The following is a 12,529-nucleotide window of genomic DNA, read 5'->3' on the forward strand; positions in this document are numbered from 1 at the left end:
TCTGGGCTCAATTACAGGGTTTGTTATTGTATAGAGTAGCTTGTTCTTGGGTGAATTTAAAGATGCATGGTGCAAAAGGTAGATCATTTCAATACAGATTGTAACACACTGAAAATCTACCATCCATCTGCTTAATCAGGTGAATTTTGGCAGCATGTGTGTTATTGAATTCATTTAATTCCCAACAGTACTGATAACCAATTACAAATGTGGAATTTGCATGTTATATAAAATCAGAGATAAATGAAAAAAAGGATTTATGGTGGCATACACTGAATTATACAATGTTTTAGCGCCCTGTTTACAACGATCCCCAAAAGGCAGCTTGAATAACAAGTGATATCTGATGAAACTGCCATGATCTAACCAAAACGCCTCAAAGTGTCGTAAGGCTGTGTAATGACCGTGGAATTTCCCCAGGACAAAAACAGGATTGTTCTTGCACTGGCTAAGTCAATCAGCTGACTGGAATGCAACTGAGAGTAGCAATGGTTTCACGGCAAGCAAGAATGCAAGCCCGCAAAAAAACAACCAGGAAACCTTTTTTATATTTATATTGTACTACAAGATAAATTCCTGGTTATTAGATAATACCGTTTTTTTTTTATGTGAAACCATACTTCATATACTGTATACTTCAAAGTATAAATCCTCTGCTTAAGTTTTACTCCAGTAAAGGTTCTCCATTTACAGCTGAACTTGAGGAAAAGCACAAATGCACTTGCTTTTGAATGTAGTTAAGCATTTAAATTAAAAAGTGTAAATCTTTAAGAAATATATTGTAATAATTTTATGCAATTAATTAAAACATTTCCTATGCATTAAAAAATGTATCACATAAAAATCTGCAAAGGCTACAGTCTGTGCTATATAATATTCAGAAAGCGCAAAGAGCATTTAAAAGCATTAATATTCCAAACACTGACACGAACATATATGATCTTATCATTAGTGCTAACAAATTTCTTCAAGTCTATAAATAAATCTATAAATCTCTTTTTTTCCACTGTGCTATGATTCATTCTCTTATATAACAAAATAGATATTTTTCACAATACTTGTGTTCTAGAACATCTACGACAATATGCTCAAGATAAAAAGAACTTTTGGAATATAATATAATTTGTTCGTTCTCTCTTACACACTCACACACACTCACACACACACACTCACACACACTCACACACACACACACACACACACACACACACACACACACACTCACACACTCACACACACACACACACTCACACACTCACACACACTCACACACACTCACACACACTCACACACACTCACACACACTCACACACACTCACACACACTCACACACACTCACACACACTCACACACACTCACACACACACTCACACACACTCACTCACACTCACTCACACACACTCACACACACTCACACACACTCACATCCACCACAGAGTAGAGGAAGCCTTTCCACAACTCTCGTGCCTCCAAGTTAGGAGCCTGGAAAAAGAAAAGAAACAGGATATAGTAATAGGACACAAATCTATGTAAATCTTTAACTTCCACAAATGATTCGACATTCATCTTTCAGCTCAAGGCAGTCATATGACTGTAAGTTGGAATACAGACGTGAATAAACTTAAGATACATTTTCATTTGCAAAAGTGGCATGAAAGGTGTAAAAGCAAGCAAGCAGGATAATCTCCTTAAGATATACTATATATCTATATATACTCAATATATATTTATATTTGTATAGAAAAAAGGACACTTGGCTGGGACACCTGAATTTTTCCAGCCATTAGTAGTTCTTCCCCAAACTGTTACACACAAAGTTGGAGGCACACACATTTAAAAAGGGTGTCCTTGGATGTGGTAGCACTCAATTTTCCATTCACTTGAACTAGGAGACACAAACCTGTTCTACCATGACAAAGCCCCTGTGCACAAAGTGAGCTCCATGAAGATATGCTTTAAATGGGTTGAAGTGACCTGCAATAGAGCTCTGACCTCAACCCTATTGAATAGCTATGGAATTAACTGAAACGCAGACACCCCAGGCCTTCTAACTCTGCATCATTACGTGACTTTACTAATGCCCTTGTAGCTGAATAAGCACAAATCTCCACAAGCACGCTCCAAAATCTAGTGAAACATTATCCCAGGAGAGTGGAGGTTATTATAACAGCAAATGGGGACTAAATGTGGAGTGGAATAGATTGTTCAAAAAGCACAGAATCTTGTGTCCAGGTGTCCACAACTTTTTGTCCATATAGAGCAGTGGTCCCCAACCCCGGGCCGTGGACCAGCACCGGTCCGTGGGTCAATTGCATCGGGCCGCACAGAAAGAATACATAACTTACATTATTTCTGTTTTATTTATTATCTGATTCTGAATGATGTTTTATTTTGGAAAATTACTGGATTCTCTCCGCCACATCTGTCTTTGACTCTTGATGCATGTCAAGATGCTTTGCTCTGTCACATGTCTTACCTACATCCACTACCTTCTTAAAAGGAGCCAATCCGGCCGCTAACACATAATAAATTACCGTTAATTCAAACAACAACAACACAGTGGATTCACTATTATTATTATATTTAGAAAATATCAGTTTTTATGCCGGTCGTATCATTTTAATTTGTTGTATTTATCCCCCCCCTCCTTAAAGGCCAGTCTGTAAAAATATATATAGTGTATGTAATGAACATTCAAATGTTCATTACAGAAAATATTCAAATGAAGATTTTTTGAGCATTTGACTTGCTGTGAACTCACAGTTAGTTTGGTCTCTCCATCCTTCATGCGTAAATTCATTCTGGCTGCCTCCAGATTCCTGTCCCGACTGCAATCATCGATCAGAGACACAAACCCACTCAGGTCCAGTTTCTCTACATACTGCATCCAAACAGACACACACACACACACACACACACACACACACACACACACACACACACACACACACACACACACACACACACACACACACACACACACACACACACACACACACACACACACACGAGAATGCTTCAAACAATTCCCAAAGGCTTATTCATAAATCCATTTTAATCTAATATCAAGCAACTTAGTGAGACTATTGCCTATACTGGTGTGCAAAGGTCTGCACCATCCTCCCTCCAGATTTCACAGTGAAATAGTGCCTTTCTGGTTTATTTATAAACTAATCAGCAAATTATTTTGATATTGAAGGTGTTTAAAACACATCCGTCTTTTTATTATAGAAATTTGTTCTTTATTTATTTAACATTTGAACACCTCAAAAAGTTTTTCACAGTCATGATTCTCATTGCTCATTTTCATAAAAAAAAAAAAATAAAATAATTGTTCAGTTTTGCTTACATGTGTGTCCTTTGCATTGTTGAAGAAGTATAAGGTGTTCCCACACAGGCATGTCCATAGTCGCCGGGACACCTGTGTAATATGTGAAAGAACTGTGGTTATGCATAAGTATTATTTTGTTCTTTACAATTATACAAATATTATTCTTGCAAGAGATGGGGCTCATTATTGTCTTTCATTTTTAAGGTATGTTTGGCAAGTGGTCAAAATTGGGTACAATCAGGTCTCTAAAAATCGTGTCAAGTTTGACTTCTTGCAGTCACCCCTCCTTTCAACAAGCACTAGTGATGGGAAAATTTTATCATTTAACTAACTTGGATCTTTTACTTTTTTTCAGCAAAATAGACAAATGTTCAAGTCATTTCATTCTTTTCATTTTATTTGAAAATGTTCAGAAGAGTTTCAGTAGCCAACATCCTCAAACACACCAACAAATGTTTCAGCAGTTTCCAAAGAAAGAAACAAAATAATGCAACAATGGACAAATGTTGAAAAACACAAGTAATTCATTCACCACTTAACAAAGATATTTTTTTAGCTTGCAAACATCCTCCTTTTTTAACATGGAAACTGCTCTAAAACAGGTGACATAAAATGAACACACAATAGACCAAAGTCATACACTACATGAACAGAAATTTAGACACCTGATCATAAGATTCAATGTGCTTTTTGAACATCCCATTTCACATTTAGTGAGGTGAGGAGGCCTGGGGTGCCGTCAGTGTTACAATTCATCCACAAGATCTTCAATAGAGTTGAGATCAGGGCTCTACAGCAGGCCACTCCAGTTTTTTTTTCTTTTTAACTCCAACCCATGTAAGCTACATCTTAATGGAGCTGGATTTGTAACAGGAGCATTGTCATGCTGGAACAGGTTTGGGTCTGCTAGTTGAAGGGAAGGGAAAATTTGATGCTACCACATCCAAAAACATCCTATACAATTGTGTGCTTTCAACTTTGTGGTAAAATTTGGGAAGAACCGTATATGGCTGGAAAAGTCAGGTGTCACAATACTTTTGTCCACACAGTGTATAAAACATTTGTTCAAAACGAACAAATCATTCATGAACCTTAGGTAAGCATTAAAAAAGGATTGCCATGATTTATTACATTTCTCATAAATGTTCAACAGATTTGTCATGTAATCAGAAAAATCTGTAATATTCAAATGTGAAAGTGACTGTCCCTAAAGAAGTTCATCTGGGGGTAAGTGGGGCACTGTTCAATATGCTGACTGCAATGGGGAAGAAACTATTCTTGTGGTGTGAGGTTCTGGTTCTGGTGGACCAAAACCTCTTGCCAGAAGGGATAGACTAAAAGAGTTTCCAGGATGAGAGGGGTCGGCTGCGATCTTGGCTGCACAACTTTGGGTTCTGGATATGTACAGCTCCTGGATGGACGGAAAACTGCAGCTGATCACCTTCTCAGCAGAGAATAGATAGATTTGATGATGGCAGTGTAGAAGTTCACCAACATCTTTGCAGGGTGGAGAAACTTTTTCAGCTGCTGGAAGGAAATACATCTTCTGCTTAGCCTTTTTGACAAAGGAGCTAATGTTCTGCTCCCACTTGAGCTCCTGGGTGATGATGATGACCAGGAATTGGAAGGACTCGACAGGTGTCACCGGGGAGTCACAGAGGATTACAGGGGGGAGGGGAACTGGGTCCTTCCTGAAATCTACAGCCGACACCAGACCGTCCATCACACTCCTGTACGCCGACTCGTCCCCATCAGAGATAAGGCTGATGAGGTCATCAGCAAACTTCAGGAGTTTGACAGACTAGTGACCAGATGAGCAGCCATTGGTATACAGGGGAATAACAGAGGAGAAAGGATCCAGGAGGGGGATCCAGTGCTAATGTTCCAGGAGACATGCATTCCAAGCCTCAACAGACGGCCATCTGTCTGTCCGGAAGTCTGTGATCCAACAGCTGGAAGAGCTTGTCTCTTAGCAGAGCTGAGGTGATCGTGTTAAAGGCAGAGCTAAAGTCCACAAACAATATCCTGGCGTAGGATCCTGGGGAGTCTTGATGTTGAAGGATGAAGTCGAGGGCCATGTTGACGGCATCATATACAGATCTGTTAGGTCTGTAGGTGAATTGTAGTGGATCCAGGAGAGGGTTTGTAATGCCCTTGTGGTAGGACAACACGAGGCACTTAAAAGACTTCATGACCTTAGAAGTAAGAGCGACGGGTCTGTAATCATTAAGTCCTGTGATCCTTGTCTTTTTGGGGACTGGGACAATGGCTGAAGTCTTGAAGCAGACTGGCACATGGCAGGTTTCCAGGGAGGTATTAAAAATGTCTGTGAATACTGGGAACAGCTGATTGTCACAGTGTTTCAGGGTGGAAGGGGAGACAAAGTCTGGGCCTGTAGCCTTGCAGGTGTTTAAACAGTCTATTCACATCTTCCTCTTTGACACAGGCCATTCCAACAATTTAGACCTTTCTAGGATAAACAGTGCTATTTCTTCATCCAGCTAAATTAAAAGCCTTCATCGTGAAAAAAAGGGCTATCAGTATTTATTTTTGGTTTACTGTGTGTGCCGTCTTTTGGGATTTTGATCGACTGTCGGTTTTTTTGCCAACTGTAAATAAATTTGACTACTAGAGTACTTGGAGCCAGAGCTTTTTTTTTTCTTAATGAACAAAATCAGTTTGGGAAGAAATTAAAGCAGTATTGGGGTATGTAATATATAAAATATATATACAGTGAGGAAAATAAGTATTAGAACACCCTGCTAATTTGCAAGTTCTCCCACTTAGAAATCATGGAGGGGTCTGAAATTGTCATCGTAGGTGCATGTCCACTGTGAAAGACATAATCTAAAAAAAAAAATCCAGAAATCACAATGTATGATTTTTTAACTATTTATTTGTATGATACAGCTGCAAATAAGTATTTGAACACCTGAGAAAGTCAATGTTAATATTTGGTACAGTAGCCTTTGTTTGCAATTACAGAGGTCAAACATTTCCTGTAGTTTTTCACCAGGTTTGCACACACTGCAGGAGGGATTTCGGCCCACTCCTCCACACAGATCTTCTCTAGATCAGTCAGGTTTCTGGCCTGTCGCTGAGAAACACGGAGTTTGAGCTCCATCCAAAGATTCTCTATTGGGTTTAGGTCTGGAGACTGGCTAGGCCACACCAGAACCTTGATATGCTTCTTACAGAGCCACTCCTTGGTTGTCCTGGCTGTGTGCTTCGGGTCATTGTCATGTTGGAAGACCCAGCCTCGACCCGTCTTCAATGCTCTAACTGAGGGAAGGAGGTTGTTCCCCAAAATCTCGCAATACATGGCCCCGGTCATCCTCTCCTTAATACAGTGCAGTCGCCCTGTCCCATGTGCAGAAAAACACCCTCAAAGCATGATGCTATCACCCCCATGCTTCACAGTAGGGATGGTGTTCTTGGGATGGTATTCATCATTCTTCTTCCTCCAAACACGTTTAGTGGAATTCTGACCCAAAAGTTCTATTTTGGTCTCATCTGACCACATGACTTTCTCCCATGACTCCTCTGGATCATCCAAATGGTCATTGGCAAACTTAAGACGTGCCTGGACATGTGCTGGTTTAAGCAGGTGAACCTTCCGTGCCATGCATGATTTCAAACCATGACGTCTTAGTGTATTACCAACAGTAACCTTGGAAACGGTGGTCCCAGCTCTTTTCAGGTCATTGACCAGCTCCTCCTGTGTAGTTCTGGGCTGATTTCTCACCTTCCTTAGGATCATTGAGACCCCACGAGGTGAGATCTTGCATGGAGCCCCAGTCCGAGGAATTGACAGTCATGTTTAGCTTCTTCCATTTTCTAATGATTGCTCCAACAGTGGACCTTTTTTCACCAAGCTGCTTGACAATTTCCCCGTAGCCCTTTCCAGCCCTGTGGAGGTGTACAATTTTGTCTCTAGTGTCTTTGGACAGCTCTTTGGTCTTGGCCATGTTAGTAGTTGGATTCTTTCTGATTGTATGGGGTGGACAGGTGTCTTTATGCAGCTAACGACCTCAAACAGGTGCATCTAATTTAGGATAATAAATGTAGTGGAGGTGGACATTTTAAAGGCAGACTAACAGGTCTTTGAGGGTGGTCCCCTGGTGGTCTAGTGGTTAAGATGCAGCGCTCCCACCGCTGCGACCCGGGTTCGATTCCCGGTCAGGGAACCGTCCCCAGCCACTCTTAGTGCCGGTCCCAAGCCCGGATAAATTGGGGAGGGTTGCGTTAGGAAGGGCATCCAGCGTAAAACATGTGCCAAATCAAACGTGCGGAGGATCCGCTGTGGCGCCCCCTAACGGGAGAAGCCGAAAAGAAAGTTTTAAGGTCCCCTGGTGGTCTAGTGGTTAAGATGCAGCGCTCCCACCGCTGCGACCCGGGTTCGATTCCCGGTCAGGGAACCATCCCCAGCCACTCTTAGTGCCGGTCCCAAGCCCGGATAAATTGGGGAGGGTTGCGTTAGGAAGGGCATCCAGCGTAAAACATGTGCCAAATCAAACGTGCGGAGGATCCGCTGTGGCGACCCCTAACGGGAGAAGCCGAAAAGAAAGTTTTAACAGGTCTTTGAGGGTCAGAATTCTAGCTGATAGACAGGTGTTCAAATACTTATTTGCAGCTGAATCATACAAATAAATTTTAAAAATCATATAATGTGATTTCTGGATATTTTCTTTTTAGATTATGTCTAATGCACATACGATGACAATTTCAGACCTCTCCATGATTTCTAAGTGGGAGAACTTGCAAAATAGCAGTGTGTTCAAATACTTATTTTCCTCACTGTATATAAAATATTATATATATATATATATATATATATATATATATATATATATATGTGCTGGTCACAATACAATAATGTTGAGGTCATTGCTTTTACATTTACATTATTATTTGTTTAGAAAGAATAAATTGCAAATGCGTAAGAAAATTACATTTATTTAAACTCCAATTGAAGTTTAAGTTTTTCATAAATTGCTTACATGCGTTCTGGGTCATGTACAGTAGCCATTCCACTCTCTATAGTCATATCAAAACCACAATGGGGTTTTTTTTGGTTGGTACAAACACCCTGATGAAAAATGCAGATAGTTTAGACAGAACATGATCATAGATATCAGTTTCTGAGAAATAAAACAAAGACCTCCAGATTCTAGTGGGGGGAAAAAAACACTTTATTCCCTGCTCAAATTTCTGATCATCATCAGCCAAACTCATGACACAAACAGTGAAGCAACCTTGCATTATTCTGCTCAATTAAATTTTATTACTATACCTCTTTAACAATAGACATTGTCACAAAGCAGCTTTAGAGCAATATAGAGTTTCATAGCCTACATTCATGACAACTTATCCCTATAGGTCTCTGTCCCAAGGGAAAAGCTTCCTTCAACGTCATGAGGAAGAAGCCATGAGAGGAACTAGTTTGGGTGACTCCAATAAATATCCCTCTTCTATATCTGTGTATTATATGGTCTAAATTGAAATTACATAAGTAAAAAAAACTTCAAGATAACTTCGATGAAAGAGACTTTGTGTGAAATTATCAACTGGAGACGCAAGTGTAAAATCGTTCATGGCAACAACAGGCCAAAACCCATTGTCCTGGTTTCTGTGTGCTACCCTCCACAGTAATCTCATGCTTCTTTAAAGCTGTCTGTGTGGGGCCGTCCTGAGCACCAGCGAGCGTTTTCCAAATGATAAGAACTCCAACCAGAAGTAGGACATCAGAATGGAATCTCTGCAGAGATTATAGATTCAATCTTTCGTTTCATTTTCTCTGGCTTGTTTTGCCAAATCCAGTGCTCTGGGGCAGATTAAAGCCCCAAGGGCAACACAGAGCACAGCTGTCTCTCTCTCTCTCTCTCTATCTATCTCACACACACACACACACACATTCATATATATATACACACACACCCGCTCATCTATACATTACCCCCCCACCCTTTGACAACCCCCTTCACACACCCATTGCACCTGAACCCCCCGAATATTTTGTTCCAATCTGTCTAGCTTTCTTTGTCTTCGAATTTCCTCTATTACATTTCACTTACAAGCCAGCTGATGCCTTAAACATTAACACTCAGTCATAAATCACATTATACACACCATGTAGCAGACCGGGAACGATGCAGCCACAAATTTGATGTGTGTGTGTGTGTGTGTGTGTGTGTGTGTGTGTGTGTGTGTGTGTGAGAGAAAGAGAGAGAGGGACTAATGACAACCCTCATTGGAGACAGAAACACAACACAATCATATCATTCAGCCGTGATAAGATTTTAAATGGACATCGATACAAGTTGTTCATTTAGTACAAGACAATTGGAGATGCTGCTGCTGTTTTTTCGCTCTGCCATCACACACGTAAAAACTTTTGCAGAAGGATATCTGGCCTTTCATTTTGTGAAGACTCAGCAAGCGCAAACTGCATGCTGAATTGGTATCATTTGGGCTTCCTATACATAATAGCAACCTGAGAATTCAGTATTTTTGTTAAAGCATTAAAATAATTTTACTGACAACGTTTGTGTTACAAACAAAAACAAGTAAACAACTATATGAAAACTCTTAGACACTATGAAATCTATTACAACATGGCATTTCTCTTCTAAAAATGTGTTTTTTGTGGAAGATCGTGCACAATTTTTTCAGATGATTTTACGTTTGGTGATATTTTGTTTACATGTTTGTAATTTTTTTTTTTTGTACTTGGGAATGTATTTGAAGCCTCTTTCTGTCTATTTGTAAAGTACGATTTGCATATCGTACTTTACAGGCATATGCTGGAATCTTTCATTGTGTGTGTGTGTGTGTGTTGCTGGTTTGGATACGAGTCTTTAAAAAAAAAACGCTTTACCGCGTGCGTGCGCGTGTGTGTGTGTGCGCGTGCGTGTATTAGCTTATTAACGCGCAAGTGCAACATTAATTGACCAATTAGAGGCATTTAATTAACACCGGGTTTATCACTGAAGTGTGTGTGTGTGTGTGTGTGTGTGTGTGTGTGTGTGAGAGAGCCGCAGTAAGGTGTGTCCATACACCGCAATATTTAATGCTCAGTACCAAACACAGACGCACAGTAAGGGGTTTAAAAAAAACACGCACATCCAAACCTTTACCCAGCAACCAACGCCATACACAATAACGGGATTTGCATAAAATAATATCCTGTATATGTGGGTTTGGATGCCTGGCACCAAAAATGAGGCTTCTCACATCCGATGAGTGCCATCATGCAGCCTGTCACCCAGCCTTTGCCTCGCCTATCCATACAGAGACACACACACACACACACACACACACACACACGTGAGAAATAAAGCCGGTGGGTGCGACTTCACTGCTCGACATAATAAAATACCTTCTCTTTAGGTCCCCGTTTCTCCATATATCCCTCATAATAGCAGGGCGGAAGCTGAGCTCGGCTTGAGCCGGTCCGCTGCTTCACCGGTGCCGCCGCCATGGCCGTAGCCAGCTCGGGATGTGAATGGACCGACAGCGCGGGGACAAAGCGCGGAGCACTTAGATAGAAAGCCGAAAGGGTCGCAAACCAGGAGGGTCAAAACCCAAGCTCCCTACCCTGCAGGACCACAAATCCAGTGGGCGGGGACGGAGCTAATAGGAGTGGAGTCAAAGCTGATCCAGCTTCACTTACTGGGAATGGATCCGGAGCTAATTTAGCTCCACCTACTAGGGGTGGAGCCGAGCACATGTCAACCGGGTGACGACAGCTCAATGTCTTGGCACTGCTAATGTCATCACTGGTCCTTTCATCGCTAGTGATTTCATGCCTTTGATTTAATAAAAAAAACCAAAAAAAACCGATCTGATCAGTGAGCCCGTAATTGACATCGTTTCACCAGTAGGTGGCGCCAGGAGTGCTGTAAAAAGAAAAAAACCATTTATATTTTATATATAATACTATATAAATATAATAATAATAATTTGTTACGTTGCAGCTTAATACTACTTATTTTTCTTCTTCTTTCGGCTGCTCCCATTAGGAGTCGCCACAGCGCATTATCCGTCTCCATACTACTCCGTCCTCTACATCTGCCTCTTTCAGACCAACTTTCCTTGCTGTCTCTGTAGACGTCTTCCTCCTCTCTTTCTCTTCCTTTGGCCAACAGTAGTCTAATTTCCACCTGTACACTTAGAGTGCACTGGCTTGTGCAACCCTAATGGATGGGTTGCAGCTTAATACTACAATCGTTCCTTCTTTTTCCTCATTTAACTACACTCACAACCCCATAATGACTCTACGTCTGTACATTTCTTTAATTTAAAAACCTAAAATAACACATGTACATCAAACCCTTTACACAGTACCCTTTATAAAGTATACAGACCCTTTACACAGTACTTAGTTAAAGCACCTTTAGTGGTAGTTACAGACAGGTCTTTGCACACCTGGATTGGGGAAATGTCTGACATTCTTCATGGCAAATCCTCTCAAGCTGGGTCAGGGTGGATGGGGACTGCCAGTGGACAGTCACTTTCAGGTCTCTCCAGAGATGTTCAATAGGGTTCAAGTCTGGGCTCTGGGCTGGGCCACTCTAGGACATTCACAGAGTTGCCCCTAATCATTTCCTGTGTTGTCTTGGCTGTGTGCTTAGGGTTGTTGTCATGTAGGAGGTTGAACCTTCAGCCCAGACTGTGGTCAAATGCACTGTGAAACAGGTTTTTATTGAGAAATATCAATAAAGAAAAACATTTTAATTTTTAATTACAAATACTTATAATAATAGTTTAATTCTGCATGGACAAATTGATTCGCTTTCACTGCCAATAATGCTAGTGTGTGTGGTATGTGGTGAGAAATTGGCAAACAACCAAAGAATTAACGTCGTACGACATTTCCAAATGAAGCACACAGAAATATTTAGCTGGAGATGAACAGAAAAGACCAATTTCAGAACTGCTGCAAAAAACACTGACCAGAGCATTTTTAACATCAAACAGTGGATGAAGTCTCCAAACTCAACACTTCCTAGTTTTGTGGCAACTCGGGAGATAATAAAGCATGGAAAACTGTTCACAGACAGAGACTATATGAAAGAATCATTCATTTTAAAATCTGAGCATCCAATCCACGATGTTACATTCCCATTGCCATGCAACATTCCAGCATCTTGCTAGGGACATAAAGGTATACATTGCTAACATCCATATACAATAGAG

General features: G+C 40.8%; 1 protein-coding gene across 2 annotated transcripts in view; it reads right to left on the bottom strand.

Annotated features, from left to right (window-relative positions):
- The window catches only part of stap2a (signal transducing adaptor family member 2a), a 23,562-nt gene extending 12,493 nt beyond the window's left edge, over positions 1-11,069 (bottom strand). Inside the window, exons 1-4 of one of the 2 annotated variants that reach the window (XM_083526014.1) lie at positions 10,710-11,069; positions 3,350-3,421; positions 2,762-2,881; positions 1,426-1,482 (exon numbers count right to left, since the gene is read on the bottom strand). In XM_083526014.1, the coding sequence (XP_083382140.1) occupies positions 1,426-1,482; positions 2,762-2,881; positions 3,350-3,421; positions 10,710-10,811 (351 nt within the window). In that variant the 5' untranslated portion in view covers positions 10,812-11,069. The remainder of the gene's footprint in view (positions 1-1,425; positions 1,483-2,761; positions 2,882-3,349; positions 3,422-10,709) is intronic. The other variant, XM_083526013.1, reaches the window with a different exon arrangement.
- Positions 11,070-12,529: the final 1,460 nt, after the last annotated feature.

Source organism: Silurus aristotelis (genome assembly GCF_946808225.1).
Source record: "Silurus aristotelis genome assembly, chromosome: 22".
NCBI classification, from domain to species: Eukaryota; Metazoa; Chordata; class Actinopteri; order Siluriformes; family Siluridae; genus Silurus; species Silurus aristotelis.